At 33.4% G+C, this 16308-nt stretch overlaps 1 protein-coding gene across 1 annotated transcript; it reads left to right on the forward strand.

Moving 5' to 3' along the window:
- The first annotated feature begins 5472 nt into the window (after positions 1-5472).
- LOC100800800 (3beta-hydroxysteroid-dehydrogenase/decarboxylase-like) lies at positions 5473-9801 on the forward strand. The gene is made up of 5 exons (XM_003523784.1): positions 5473-5782; positions 5875-6075; positions 6134-6223; positions 9355-9506; positions 9634-9801. The coding sequence occupies exons 1-5, from the start codon at positions 5473-5475 to the stop codon at positions 9799-9801; spliced, it is 921 nt and encodes a 306-aa protein (XP_003523832.1).
- The last annotated feature ends 6507 nt before the right edge of the window (positions 9802-16308 follow it).

Below are 16308 nucleotides of genomic sequence, written 5' to 3' on the forward strand. Positions count from 1 at the left end.
TCAAAGTGAATTTGCTCAATTACGTTTTGGGAGTTCAGACTGGTTTGAGATTCCTGGGTTTAATTTAAACTTGAGCTGAATGAACCACACACAACAAACAAACATCAATTTCAACCAAAATTAACTTTTTTAGAGAAAGAATGGGATTTGGTGTATGTGAGTTACCTTCCAGGCTTTTGAAGAGCCCTGATCTGGATCCATGGCATCGCACTTCAACAATATGAGACCAAAACGATGAGCTAAAAAAACACCTATTTTAATGAAAATGGATTTCAAGGGTAACGACGGCTAGGGGAGCAAGGAGTGGGGAGTATTGGCTAACGACTTTGCTATTGAGGGAAGTGCTGGCGGACTTCACGAGGGAGTTGCAGTCAGAGAGCTCGACTCGAATGGCCATGACGGTGAGAAGATCCACAGCCTTGATGGCAACCTTGTGGAGGGTGTTGACAGGGAGGTGGCCTTGGTCCCTCTTGTGACGGTGTGAAGAACCCTAAAGGGGGAAAGTCGAAGAGAGAGACGGGAAGTTGAAGAGTGAGAGTGTGAGAGAGTGGAGGGAGATATTTAGAACAGTAAAAAATATTCTAAGATGATTTTTCAAAAATTGTCTTAGAATGAAATTCTTCTAAAATGATTTTTACAAGACTGTTGAATTTATTTACACAATTACCACTGTTTTTCTTTTTAAGAAGATTTTTTTATCAAATAACGTAAAATTATTGTCGTAAAAACTTATTTCTGTAGTAGTGTTTGACCTGCTAGATGTCCCAAAAACATTAACACCAGCCAATGATAAATATATCCTGTACTGCCTTGCAAAATTTGTATATGTACACGAAAACAACATCGACATGTAAGGCCCAGATAATATTATTTGCACTCTAAAATTTATTACATAACCTTTTATCTTCTAGTTTTGTCAAATTTTATGTGTGCAACTAATATTACTGGAAACTATAGTCTTTGTTTCTATTCCAATTCAAATGCTCTTGAGCAATTCAGGCACTTGACGCTTCATTTGAGCATGCTAGGCAAATTCGTTCTCTACATGAAGAAATTAACTATCTGCAATAACGACTTGCAATGTAATTTTTCTGTAACGATGAAGACTCACAGTACCTTGCTAGAATATTTCTGAATAACAAGAAAACTAATTATTGGCAATATAGTATCAAATTTTTGCACATTGGCAACTGGTATTTAATAAAAATAAAGTGAGTGGTTTAGAGAATTGTAATTACCTAATGGTGGTGGTGATGGTGGTTTGAATAATCTGAGATGGGGTAAATGGGAATACCCGTCCTCTCAAATTTCGTGTCATAGACAAAGTTTACAACATGCCTTAAAATTCAAAACCATAAAAAAAAAAAAAGTTTCTTCTGCACTTTCAAGTGTGAGAGTTAAATCCAGAAGGGGATGGTGAGAATGAGCAGTAGGGAAATTGTCTCATGAGCGGAATCTACCTAGGAGCAGTAGTTGGATTTGTAGGTATGGTGTTTTGATCTCTATTAACTACACTGTCAGGAGTACTTTGTTCTTGTTGCAGCTTTTCCTCTTTTGGAAAAACCCTTCTGCAACTTCTCAAAAAATTAAAAACACCAATTAAAAGAATCTCATAATCTCATTCTTGGATTCATAAATTATTTATCGCAATAAAGTGAGAAAAACAACATATTAACGCATGCATGGTGAGTTAACTACAGTTTTAGGACTCTAATAGCACGTTACACTTTCAATACTTATTTGACTAAAAATCTTCAATGCATTAAATTTCAAGACATTTTAGTTTTAGTTTTGGAGACTATTGCGACAGTAAGCTACAATTTAGGAATTTGAGTAAAACGCTTACCTATCGATGTTGAGAAGACTACTCTTCTGGCGCAGATTGTTTTCGGGGACGACCAAGACGTGGTGGTTCATAACATCTCGGTCATGCAACATCCATTTTTCCGTCTTTAGTTGTTTCCAAGAATAATAATATTTAATAAAAAAGAAAAAAAAATCTATATGCACATGCATACACAAAAGGAGAACATCTTGATGATATGGGTTTTACCACTCTTAGTGACACAGCTGGTTTCCTAGATCATAATTACACGTACCCTGTTAACAATATGGTACAGCTTAACATATTTTATAACTTACAATTGTGATTATACATTATCATCATCATCGTCTTAAATAAAAAGAAAAGAAATGCTTCAGATGTTTTCACCCTCCCACTTTGATTTTGCGGAGCAGAAAGAACATTGTGTGTAACTGTTCTTGTCGGATTCATGTTGAGTACTCTTTGGATTGCTTCAGAAGGTTGTGTCCTAAGCACACATTTAACAACGTAAATAAGAATGCCAAGTATACAAGGCCCTTAACTTGGGAAAAGAGTTTTACAAACTTCCAACATATATAATTTTAGGAGTGTATACAAAACTTACAATATATCAAACACTTCATCAACAATTTCATTTCTCATTATTTATCTCTTTATAATGTCATATCTCGTATTATTTTTATAGTTCTATTTCTTCTTTTTCTTTCCCTAGTGCCTCTTTTCTAATAAAAATTTAGCAAGTTATATTATTTATTTAATATTTTTCACAATATAATTAATTTTTTTTTATCTCTTTTCATTGTATTATGCTTATCTACTCTTCTTTTCTAAGGATTATTATAAATATATACTTAATTTTTCCCTCTTATTTTCACTACATTTTTTCTTACTTTTTATCATATCAATTGTCACATTTTTCAATTTCTCAGTGTATTTTTTTTCTTCCTTTTTCTTTCTTTCTTTCACTCCAATTAATAACAAATTAGGATGGAAATTTAGTATCTTCTTTGCTTACATCTCTCAATGTTTGTAAATTTTGTTAACAATATTATTATATAAGAATAACTTCTCAAATATAAAAAGTGCTTTGCTTTTTACATTTTCTTCTTGGTCGATGCCTTATAAGAAAATCAACCGGAACACTTTCCAATATTCACTGATATGCTCATTTTAAATGATGTAAATTGCAGGAGAAATCATAGATAACTTGCAGTAAATTACATAGTCGATAAAGGTTAAGAAAGTTTTCCTATGATGCCTCGAATATGGACTTCTTTTGTTGACATTGTGGCTACTTGTTGCACTCTATAAAAAATTTTCATTTTATCATTTATCTTTTTACGGAGAAAATAGAAATATAGATAACAATAAAGTTTTTTTTAATTTATTATATTGTCTAAAAAACAATGAAAAAATAGTGTAAAAAATTTGACGCGTGAATAAAATTATTACAGTAAAATCATATCATTGAGATGAAAATAATCTTTGTTGTTTCAGACGAGACGGAGATAAAAAAACTGGTACTTTAAAATTGGTGTAATCTAAGCCACCCTTGAGTTATGTGTCTGTCATCTTGTGTTACTCTCCTGTTGTAGATTAGGAGTGTTCATCCTTTGATTGTATTTGCTAATCTGATTTGGTACTCCTTGGGACCTATTTATTGCAAAGTTAATGAATTATTAATTATCATATGGAAATTAATGTACTGCTTATGCAGTTGGTAAAAAATGTCATAGCATCCTTCAAGGCGAGAGTGTTAATGGCTATTGATAAAGTTTGATCAACACTATTGCACAAAGCCACCATTTTGTAGTCCATGACCATTAGGTATCATGACTTGGGAATGATGACGTTGACCCTGATTTTCATACAACGGGGGATGCCAATAAGAGAATATCGTTAACATAATGAAAATGTCATATTTGATAAATGGATATACCTGTCGGTTTTAAATTGTTCATACAACAAATTAATTAAAAAAAATCAAGTTACTCTATTGATAACTCTTTTTTTAAAGTTATTCCCTTCAAAAACTATATGTATATATTAAATTTTATTAATTCAATAGCTGAATATTTTAATATTAACTCAACAATCGTATACATTACAATTTAAATAAATTTAACATTTGTATTTATGTAGTTCTATAATCAACTTTTACTTATATTTTTTAAGAAATACATTATACATTAAATTTAATTATTTAACGGAGTAATTATAAACCTCATTTATTTAATAAAAACTTTTAATTCAGCAATTTGATTAATAAAATTAACACACACAGAGATTGATACATAGATAGTTATTGGAAAGAGTATTTTGACCCCTCCTCAATTGAAAAAGACACTAATTATTATTAGTTGTCCACTTTTAATTTATTAAGTTTTTTGACATCTCTATAAAGTAAAAGAAGAGATAATATCAATTAAATAAGAAAAAGATAAATTAATCAAATGTAATTATATTTTTCTAAACTTGTGGCTAATTAATAATTTTTTAATTTATATATAAAGCTTTAAATAACATTTTTTTAAAACAAGTAAACAAAGTGGAAATCTGAGGCCAAACATTTCATACGTAGAAGGCACTAAAGATCCGCGTCCAGAGGAATTGCTTGTAGTCTCATGGCCTATTTGTTGATTCTGCATAGTATTGAATGGTTGGAGCATGCAACCTGAATAAATAATAAATAATTAATTCATACATTTTGTTGTTAATTAAGTAGTTAATCAAGTAATTACAATAAGAAGCATGAGAATAGAATGATACTGCGTGTGGGTTTGTCTATATGGGTTTGTGTGTATTGTGCACCATAGAAATCAGGAGCAAAGAATAGGTGGTTTTCAGGCCTAAAGATTAAAAATTCAAATTCAAATGAACTTTCATTATGAGTGCATGAAACATCCAAAAATATTTAATTCTAAGTTTAAATAATTAATGTGTGCTTAAAAAGAAAGTTTAAATAATTTATGAATTTTTGCTATAGAAGCCAACAATTTAGTAGTACTACTAAGATTCAAAATTGTGGGTCTCACACAGACAGAGAAATGGGAACCATTGTGGGACTAACAATTTTGTTATCCTTTGGGGTAATATTTTCAAAGGAGAGGAATACTTGGGTAAGTATTAAGTACCAGTAGTTGAAACAATTAGATGTCACCTAGAATCTCATGCAAGTCTTTGAGGCGTTACTAGTTGTCCACTTCAAAATCCTGTTTCAATCCTTGGCCCATTAGTACATGCAAACAAGTCAAGATAAGGACAACAAAAATGGTTACTAAGAGTACAAAAAGAAAACCCAAGTAATGCAATTAACCTTCTTTTTCTTGCACATCAAAAAATATTTAAATATTCACTACTACAAAAATATTTTTTTACGACACTGATTTTACGTTGGTTGTTGAATAACCGACTTAGAAAGAAACACGGTAACACTTTCGTAAATAAATGTAAAATTTTTACGACGGTCTTACAAAAACCACCTTAGAAGATTGTCATTCTAAAACGGTTTTATAAAACCGCCTTAGAAAACTATCATTCTAAGACGGTTTTGTAAAAACCGTTTTAGAATACTTTTAATTATTTTTAAAATTTTATTTCTCTCTCCACTCTTTCGTCTTCTAACTAAACTTCCCCTCTCACTCTCCATGACTCACGCGACTCCTTTCTCCTCCAATGCTTCACGCTCCACCCCACAAACCCTAATAACCCCCTCCTCGCTCCCCTTCCCCCGATCCCCTCCCCCGCCGTCGGCTCCGCCTACGCCATCCTCAGCCCCACCATCTACGTCCTTAGCGGCTCCATCCACAACCTCCCCTCCCCCAACATCTGGCTCATTGACTGCCACTTCAACCGTTGGCTCCGCTGTCCCTCCATGTGCGTCAGCCGTGAATTCGCCACCGCAGGAGTCCTCCACGGCAAGATCTACGTCCTTCGCGGCTGCATCGCTGGCATTTGGTCCGATGAGAAGTGGATGCACGTCGTGAGAAGTGGACCCCACCACTAACCAATGAAAGAGGGTTGACAGTTTGACGGAGGTCCGTGAGAAGTGGATGCACGTCGTGAGAAGCGGGGGCATTTGGTGGAAATGCTAATTCGTCACAAGGAGTACTACGTTTGCATCATCGATTTGGAAGTCAGCATTGTTCTCGAGCCTTCCGAGCAGTTAGGCCTTCTCGGCCAGGCCTTGCACTCTGGCCGAGCCCAATATGTCTCCCTGGATCTTTGCAACAAGGCCCAAGTTCTAAAAGGTAACCAACCAACCTCTTATCTAACCATACATTTCTCACTCTGACATGAGTAGTGCAACGTTGGAGGGAGTTGAGGTGGTGTTCCACATGGCTGCTCCAAACTCTTCCATTAACAACTACCAGCTTCATCATTCCGTCAATGTGCAAGGTGTGACACCCTCTACCCCGACATATATATAAATAAATAAAATATATTGGTAAACAAAAATCAAATGGGTAAAAGGTTCACATTCATTTCAATTACCAAATAAACTCATTAAAAATATATTCGGCTCAAAATAAGGCCGTCAAATTTACAAAAATATTTTGTTAAATCAGTGAGGTGAAATAAAATAAACTAACATCATAAAATTAACATAAAAACTTATATCCCAATGTCACATCTTATCAGAGCGTTGTGTCCCGACGTCCTTCAGCACAATATTCCTTAAAGCAATTCACCTAGTCATCTGCTCCCCCGAACACAAGGTTCAAGATCATCACAGGATCAAAACACAAACAACAAACTGGGAGTGAGTTATCACATTCCTAGCTAATAGAGAAACAAGACAACTAGATATACATATCATATAAACCAAATAAAAATTACTTACATGTAATTCACGTAATTCCACCACTTTGTCATTCAAAGTTCACTTTTCATCCATCAATCACACTTTTCAATCATCAATCACATTACACAAGAATCACACGCTCTGATCAAGACATAATAACACCTCAATTTCATAATAAACAATTAGCAAGCGCATGAGACAATTATGCTAAGACTCAAGCCTACATGCAATGTGGTACCATGTCAGTGAAAAACCACCCTGGGGCGCTTAGGAGTACATAACAAGATACACCACACAATGGGTTTGCCAGGTCACTCTCACTAAGTAAAATCATAGGGAGACCAGTCAGGGTCACGATGTTTTGCGAGAATGCTCCAACCATATGGGATCAGCATAGGCTTAAAGGAGCACTCAAACCCGATGACCCCCAAGGCCTACACTCCGAAGAGTTTGTCAGGGCCTCTCCCTCCTGATTCAGGTCCAACCCCTAAAATCATTTTAGCACACAGACACTGCTAGTGAATTATACAATACCCACGACCTCACCCTTGTGTCTTAAACACGTACAACATATTGCGCTACAATTTAACACTGGTTCCTAAATAGGAACCTACACTTTCTCTTTAACACTGGTTCCTAAATAGGAAACCTACATTTTCTCTTTAACACTGCGCATTTACACTTTTCATCAAGATAACACTGGTCGGGTTATTGTACAATTCACAGCTTACAACACAAATAATGTCACATCAAGAATTAATCACACACTTATTCACAACCAAAACTCATTCACAATTTCACATCTCATAATGTCACAATCCACCATTACATGTTTTCACGTATCTCACAATTCAACACCTGTTCTACTTTACACTTTTACTCAATCTCAATAACAATATTATAATCTCAAGGCAACATATTATTCCACAATTCATCACATATTTCATTTATAAGCACTGCTCATGAATTATACAATACCACGACCTCACACTCATGTTTCAAACATGTTTAACACAATTGCGCTACAATTTAACATTGGTTCCTAACTAGGAACCTACACTTTCTCTTTAACACTGCGCATAAACACTGGTCGGGTTATTGTATAATCCATAGCTCACGATATAATTAATGTAACATCAAGTGTTAAACACATTCACTTATTTACAATCGAATATCATGTCCACACTTTAACATCTCATAACATCACATCAACCATCTCATAACATTCCTAATGATATTCATAAGGTACAACATACACATGTTCATCAAATTTAACCATAATATTCTCAAACTCCAACACTTAATAATTTTTGGAATCATACTATAACACTCTACAATATTATTTACATAAATTATTAATATAAATAACTACCTCTATATATGTATAAGCTAGCATACATCATATTGAATCACAAATTACAAAGTAAGCTTTCAATGCACAAATTCTAAATAATTATATGAACACTTTGGTCAGTTTCAATTATGATATTAATTTTTTTAATTATATATAAAAACCTAAACAACAAGAAAAAGAGAAAATAAAAAATCAATATTTCTCTCTAAATTTCTCCTTACTTTATTTCATCAATTCATATTAATTAGAAAAAGTACTCGATTTATAAGGTTCACGCTCAACACAATAGCATATCAATTTCACAAAGATTGGTGTGTCAAACATATATAATTCACTGTAATAATTATAAGGATAAAATGAAAATTGCAAAAACACCCCAAAACCCATTCCAATTGATATCTCTAAAGATCCCTACACATGTTCTCACTAATTCCCAATTGTGAATAACTCATCCCTTACCTCTAAGCGGGCTCACGTGTCTTCAGCCAGCGATAGCAGCATCTCTAGCGGTTCTCTGAGATTCCTCTAATTTTTTTCCTCTAGCTGCTCCGATAGAATTCCTAAACGTCAAAGGGACAGAGAAGGGACTGAAGCCTCCACTTGTACTGTCACCATGCGATTTATTTTTCTCCCTGCACAAATATTATCTCGCAAATCCCAACGGTGAAAGCTTGCAAAATTGAATTTCGAACAATATATCCAAATTGCATAAAAATCCAACGGTTAACGAAACCGGGATCGTAGTTTTACCGAGACAGCTATGGGTTTCTGCGGGAAAGGAAAATGCTACAATGCGAGGGGTATTTCTCTTAGCTCAGACATAATATCGAAATTCCCAACGGTGATATTGCTCTTAATTGGGTTGCGAACGTGGTGCTCAAATTTCACGACGATCCAACGGTGAACGAGTCCGAGATCATCGTTTTTCTGAGACATGTTAGGTGGCCTGCGGGAAAAAGAGAGGGTTTTGGGAAAAGAGAGAAGAAACAACATTGTGAGGGAGAGAAGGCTGAGGAGTCAGTCTGAAAACTGACCTAGCATGTTGTTATTTATAGCTAGGGGTATTTACGACCTATTGTTTACTCTATTTATTTATTTATTATTTTATAAAAACAAACTTTATTTTATTCTCTATCAAACAAATAAATAAAATATCCTTTTTATTTTCTCTCAAATCATTATTTTAATTAATAATTATATCTCTTTATTTATTTATTTATAAAATCTCATCATTTATTTTAAACTCTATTTATTTATAAATAACAATCATTTTTAATCTAGTTTACGAAATTTGGGATGTTACACAAGGTAAAAACCTCAGTCACTCTTCTTCTGCATGTTTGAAGGCTGCTTAGATCTTCGTTTTGTTAGGGACGCATAATGTCATTGATGCTTGCATGGAGTTGAACGTGAAGCGTCTCGTTTACACTAGCTGTATCATTTACCCTAGCTTTCCCAGCATCTTCTTCGACGATGTTCATGGAATTCATAATGGAAATGAAACAATGCCTTATGTGCATTCAGTACACACTTTAGCAACTTACTTGAGAATAGTATATACGAGTCTTTGAGAACTGGGGCTAGCTTTATATGTTTATGTTGTTATTAGATGAATTGGGGTAGTCCTAAGCTGAATTCGGTTTATTTCAGCCTAATGATCATTATTCAGCAACGAAAGCCAAGGGTGAGGCATTGGTTATTAAAGCTAATGGGACTAATGGGCTCCTAACGTGCTGCATACGCCCTAGCAGCATTTTTGAGCCTGGTGATAGGTTGTCGATGCCTTCACTAGTTGCTGCTGCCAGAAAAGAAACCTAATTGTATTGCATATGACTAAAAATAAGCTTTTGCATTGGATCTACGTTTATGGTGTAATGACATATAAGTTAACCATTAGCTTGAATGGGTTTTTTTAGCTTATTTGACTGATGTATGGTGTGTTCAATGGTGCTGATTCTTGGATCTATTTGTGCTAAAGGTTATATTTTGTTGTGCATATATGGAGGCTTTTTTAATTACTTATCTTCACCAACAATATCTCATTTAATTCGAAGGTGTGTTTCTTGCCTTAGAAAACATTAAAATGATTTTTTACTGTAATGACACCAGCAGGTTGATTTAATTTCAAAAATTGTCACAAAATAACAATATAAGTAAGGGAAAACATAGACACCTTGCACATCTCTGAAATTTATTGTGCCAAACAATCACTACTAAAAAAACAACGTTCTACGTTGGTGCACAAAGCCTTTCAAAGACGGTGGAAGCCTGTCTTTGAAAGTAACATCGTTGTAGATGTCGGATCTTTCTACATCGGTCGTAAAAAGACCATCTTGTGAATGTATGTATACATGATTTTGATGATGCCAAAAGAAGAATAAAACAAGGCTCACTTTGCTTCAAGATTAATACAAGATTGTTTCAACAAACAAAGCCTTGATTCAAGATTTCTTCAAGATCAAGTCTTGCCTCACAAGGAAAGGTTTCAAGTCATTCAAGACACATGTAATCGATTACCAATACATGTAATCGATTACAAATGGTTTGAAAGTATGTAATCGATTACACATCATATGTAATCGATTACTAGAGACTCTGAACGTTTGGAATTCAAATTTTAAATGAAGGGTCACAACTATTCAAGAAAAACAACTGTGTAATCGATTACACTAATTCTGTAATCGATTACCAAAGAGGATTTTCAAGGAATATCGCCAACAATCACATCTTATCATTTGGATTTTGAATGGCCATCAAAGGCCTATATATATGTGTGACTTGGGACGAAATTGAAGAGAGAGTTTTGCTTGGCAAAAATGTCTTATCCTCTCAAAAGACAATGAGAGAGATTCCAAAAGAACTTCGTTGTCAAATGCTCTCTCAAAAGAAATCCTTGACCAAACACTTGCAAAATCTATAAGGATTCTTACATGATCTTCATTGTAATATTATTCTCTTAAAGAGAGAATTCTTCTTCCATTCTTCTTATTCAATGAGATCGGTTAAGAGACTGTAAGTCTCTTGTTGTAAAGCATCTGAACACAAGGGATGGGTTGTCCTTGTGTGGTTCAGACTTTGTAAAGGATTTTACAAAGATAGTGGAAATCTCAAGTGGGTTGCTTGAGTACTGGACGTAGGCACGGGAAGTGACCGAACCAGTATAAATCAAGTTTGCATTTCTCTCTTCCCTTAAACTTCTTTTATTTATTGCTATTTATCTTTTGCCTTTAAAGAAGTTTATTCTGAATTATCTTTTGAGTAATTCATGTTAAGGGTGCATTGTTAATCTAAAAAGAGAGAGCGAAATTTTAAATTAGGGAATAGTTCTTGTTATCTTAATTCAACCCCCCCTTCTTAAGATAACTGAGGCCATTTGTCTAACAAGTGGTATCAGAGCAGGATTCTTGTATAAAGTTTAAAAACTTCAAGAATAGATATGGCCTCATCCAAATTTCCATTTCCTGAGGGAAATTCTATGAATAGGCTCTTATGTTCAAGGGTGAGGGTTATCATTATTGGAAAACCCGAATGCAGATCTTTATAGAAGCCATAGATCTAAAGATATGGGAAGCCATTGAATTTGATTTATTTATTCCTACAATGGTAGAGAGAAATGCAACTACATAAAAAAAAAACTAGAGAAGAAAGAAGATGATGATGAAAGAAGAAAGAAGAAGGTTCCTCTTTAGCCCCAAAATGCTGAGTGTGATGAACTTGGGCACATGAGATTCAATTGTCCTGTGTTGAAAAGAAAAATGGAAAAATCTGACAAGATGAATTTCAAAGAGAAGAAAGAAAAGAAAGGATATATCACTTGGGAAGATAATGTCATAAATTATTCAAGTGATTCAGAGAAGAAAATCATAAGTCTGGATATCATGATGAAAGACTATGAAAATGGAGAAGAGCAAAGTCGATACATTGATAGCAATTTCTCCAAACACATGGCATGCATCAAAGTTTATTCATTTTTTCTCTCCAAGATAAATGAATATGTGATTTATGGAGACAGCAAACAAAGGCCACATTTCTCCCCAAGAAAAGTGAATATGTGATATATGGAGACAACAAATAAAGGCCACTTGATCAACAACCCCAACAAGTAATATCAAATGATACCAACAGGTCACTTGTCTTTGATTGATTACTTTTGATGCTTGTTTTCTACTTGACTTTAGACTATTCTTGATGATTGCGATTGAATTTGATTGACTGTGTTTGATGATTGATTGATTGTATTTTTAATTGTGTGTTTGATTGTATTGTCTTTGATGTTTGTTCCTGATTGAGTTTTTGATTGTTTTTAAAGAATCTATTAAACTTTTCAAATTAGTTTCATGTTTTAAGAAAACTATTTCAAATTTAGAAAAGAAAATTTTGAAATTGAAATTTGAAATTTGAAATTGAAAATTGAAAATTGAAATTTGAAAAGTTAAATTTGAAATTTGAAATTCAAATTTGGAAGTTGGAAGTTGGAAGTAGTTATTGGAAGTTGAAAGTTACTGGAAGTTGGAAGTTGGAAATGAAAGTTTTTGGAAGTTGAAAGTTGAAAATGGAGGTTGGAAGTTGGAAGGGGAAGTTACTAAAATTTGAAGTTGGAAGTTGGAATTTGAAATTTAAAATTTAAAATTTAAAATTTAAAATTTGAAATTTGAAATTTGAAATTTGAAATTTGAATTTTGAATTTTTTTAATAAAAATTATTATGTATAGTTAGTTGATTGTTAATTTAATTAATTTGATTTGAAATATTTGATGATTGATTGTATTTGATTGTGTTTGATTGATGTGTCATTGTACTTGTTTTTGCTTGATTAATATTGAATGATTGTTTTAATGCCATTTGGTATCACTTGATTATCATACATTGCAACAAGTGGTAACATCTTTCTCCTCTCTATTCATGATTTATTTTTGATGTTGACAAAGGGGGAGAGAAAGATAAAAGATAAAATAGTAAGAAAAATTATCTATTGTTTATGAGACAATTTGTTTACATATGAAAAATATGAAATCTTCAACTGTCTCATATAAGCAATCATTGCAAAACCAAGGGGGGAGTAAACTATATGCAAATAGATATTTTTTCTTTGTTGTTGCTCCTAACCTACAGGTGGTTGTCATCATCAAAAAGGGAGAGAATGTAAATCATGAAGATTTTGATGATGTCAAGAAGAATTAAGAATTTGCTAGAGAAAGGGGGAGAATGTAAATCATGCAAACTTTGATGGTGTTGAGAAGAAATCACATGTTTGTCATCATCAAAAAGGGGGAGAATGTGAATGTATGTATACATGATTTTGATGATGCCAAAAGAAGAATAAAACAAGGCTCACTTTGCTTCAAGATTAATACAAGATTGTTTCAACAAACAAAGTCTTGATTCAAGATTTCTTCAAGATCAAGTCTTGCCTCACAAGGAAAGGTTTCAAGTCATTCAAGATACATGTAATCGATTACCAATACATGTAATCGATTACAAATGGTTTGAAAGTATGTAATCGATTACACATCATATGTAATCGATTACCAGAGACTCTGAACGTTTGGAATTCAAATTTTAAATGAAGGGTCACAACTATTCAAGAAAAACAACTGTGTAATCGATTACACTAATTCTGTAATCGATTACCAGAGAGGATTTTCAAGGAATATCTCCAACAGGCACATCTTATCATTTGGATTTTGAATGGCCATCAAAGGCCTATATATATCTGTGACTTGGGACGAAATTGAAGAGAGAGTTTTGCTTGGCAAAAATGTCTTATCCTCTCAAAAGACAATGAGAGAGATTCCAAAAGAACTTCGTTGTCAAATGCTCTCTCAAAAGAAATCCTTGACCAAACACTTGCAAAATCTATAAGGCTTCTTACATGATCTTCATTGTAATATTCTTCTCTTGAAGAGAGAATTCTTCTTCCATTCTTCTTATTCAATGAGATTGGTTAAGAGACTGTAAGTCTCTTGTTGTAAAGCATCTGAACACAAGGGATGGGTTGTCCCTGTGTGGTTCAGACTTTGTAAAGGATTTTACAAAGATAGTGGAAATCTCAAGTGGGTTGCTTGAGTACTGGACGTAGGCACGGGAAGTGACCGAACCAGTATAAAATTGTGTTTGCATTCTCTCTTCCCTTATCTTATTTATTTTGTTGCAATCAATTGTGTCTTGCATGTTTAAAGAACATTGTTAAATTGATTGTTGTTGCTTCTTTTGCATTCTAAGCCTATCCCTCTTAAGATTATTGAGGCAACAAGGTCTAACACATCTTAGAAACACGTCATAAAGCAAGTCGTTGCTTACGACAGGAACGACGTAGAAAACACTGGTTTCTACATCGGTCATAGACCAATTGTCATTGTTGAAACATGTGATTTCTAAGACGGTCCTTTTACGAACAATGTAGAAACCAGTGTTTTCTACGTTGTTGCTTGACGTGTTTCTAAGACGGTCCTTTTACGACCAAAGTAGAAATGTTAATATTAATTTATTTAAATTAAATTTATAATTAAAAATAATTATTTATATTTATAAATAAATTTCAACAAGAATTTAAAATGTTGCTTAATTAGATTAATAATTAATAATAAACATAATAATATAATATTAAATTAACTAAAACCTATGTATAAGCTGAAAATTTAAAAATTATTATTGTCAAGTAATTGTGATAAGTCACTACTAAAAAAAGCATTTATTACGACGCGTTAATTAAGACAGTGGATCAAAAACCATTTCCAAAAAATATCAAGGATAGAATTGTAATAAATTTATTAATAACGAAAACGGTTTTTAAATAAATGTCTTAAATTTGTGAGTTTGAAAACAGTTATTTTGAAAAACCATCGTAATTGAATGTTACATTTTTTTTGCTTTTTCTCTCTCATCAAACAGCTGTACACCTTAATTAGCTTTTATTCTGACTTTCTCTTCCCTCTCTCTGCCTCTTTCTTCTCTTCCCTCTCTCTTTCTCTTCTGCCTCTTTCTCTTCCCTCTCTCTGCCTCTTTCTTCTCTTCCCTCTCTCTGCCTAGAGTCACGGCATCTTAGGAAAATCTTCCTCTAAGCTCGGTCGCATGGCCAAGCCCAGTGTTCTCGTTCTCTCGAGTTACCTAACTCTTCCTAAATATCTCTTTTTCATTCACCATTCAACTATTATTACCTATACTCGCCGCTACTTCGATTTTGCTTGCACGAGATTCCATCATGTTTTAGCTTTTAAGAAATTAAGCTAACTACTCCGATGTGAACATTGGCTTCTTATAACTACACTTTGAAGCTTCTGCACTCATTTTGTGTTAGGATTAGCTATGGTTTGTGCAATAATGCTTGATTCGTTTCGTGTGCTTTTTGTGTAGTTGTTGGTGACGACGTGGTGTTTCCTACAGCGAAATCGAAGGGGCTGAGGACATCGGCTTTTCTTCGAGTTTTGAAGTATTCTATGGGAGGAGTACTTGAAGTAATTTGCTGTTTTTTTTCTCTTCTATTTTTTGGGATCGTTGTTTGTATGTTTTTTTTTTTTTTTTGCATGGCATTTCTTTGCGGTCCTGTTTAGTATTTCCAACTTTGTAAAGCTATTGTGCTTGCAGCCTGCAAAACTATACAAGCTAAAGCACCTCTCAAAAGTGGAATAATTTTGTGCATATCTGTCAAATGCTTAGGGTTCTGAGTTAAAAATATGGAGAGCAAGAGAAAATTCAAAAGATGTTCTTCAAGGTACCTATGAAAAAGGCCAGAAATTTTGGAAGAAGTTTAGAATTTTATTATGTTGCATGCCTCTCAATTCTAAAGGAAAAGACTTCGTCAATGCTAAAAACAAACAACTTCAAGGTATATATATTCTACCTTTTTTCATACCATTCTTAGAATTCATACATGTTTCTTGTTTCAATTAAAAAACATTTATAATCAACACTTATATGGAATTGTGTAATTCATACATTAATAGATTGGTATAGAAGTTGGGAATTTCTCTCTCTCTCTCTCTCTCTCTCTCTCTCTATATATATATATATATATATATATATATATGAGGATTAAAATCTCGTGCAATGTTTAGATTATTTATTGAAAAATAAAATAAAACAATACTTAGTACGTAGCTGAAATTGTGGATTGTATATATGAATGTTTGTTGTGGGACTTAACGAGAGTTTTTTTTTTTTTGGACATCTAAATGGTAAATTTTTGAGAAAGTGACTTTTTAATGCAGTGGTTTTAGTTTGGATAAGTCAAAATAAGAAATTAAGAATATGTCATTTTTTTAGTGGATAAGTTAGTTTAATTTATTTTTCATTGTCGGCAGGAGTTCCTAAAATCATGTCACACGT

This window comes from Glycine max, chromosome 4 (genome assembly GCF_000004515.6).
Source record: "Glycine max cultivar Williams 82 chromosome 4, Glycine_max_v4.0, whole genome shotgun sequence".
NCBI classification, from domain to species: Eukaryota; Viridiplantae; Streptophyta; class Magnoliopsida; order Fabales; family Fabaceae; genus Glycine; species Glycine max.

Bases quoted from the DNA above. Each gene is read 5' to 3' on its own strand.
- LOC100800800 (XM_003523784.1), top strand. From the start codon at position 5,473: ATGACTCACGCGACTCCTTTCTCCTCCAATGCTTCACGCTCCACCCCA. The intron at 5,783-5,874 runs GTCCGATGAGAA...GTCCGTGAGAAG, and splicing joins GGCTGCATCGCTGGCATTTG to TGGATGCACGTCGTGAGAAG. The intron at 6,076-6,133 runs GTAACCAACCAA...TGAGTAGTGCAA, and splicing joins CAAGGCCCAAGTTCTAAAAG to CGTTGGAGGGAGTTGAGGTG.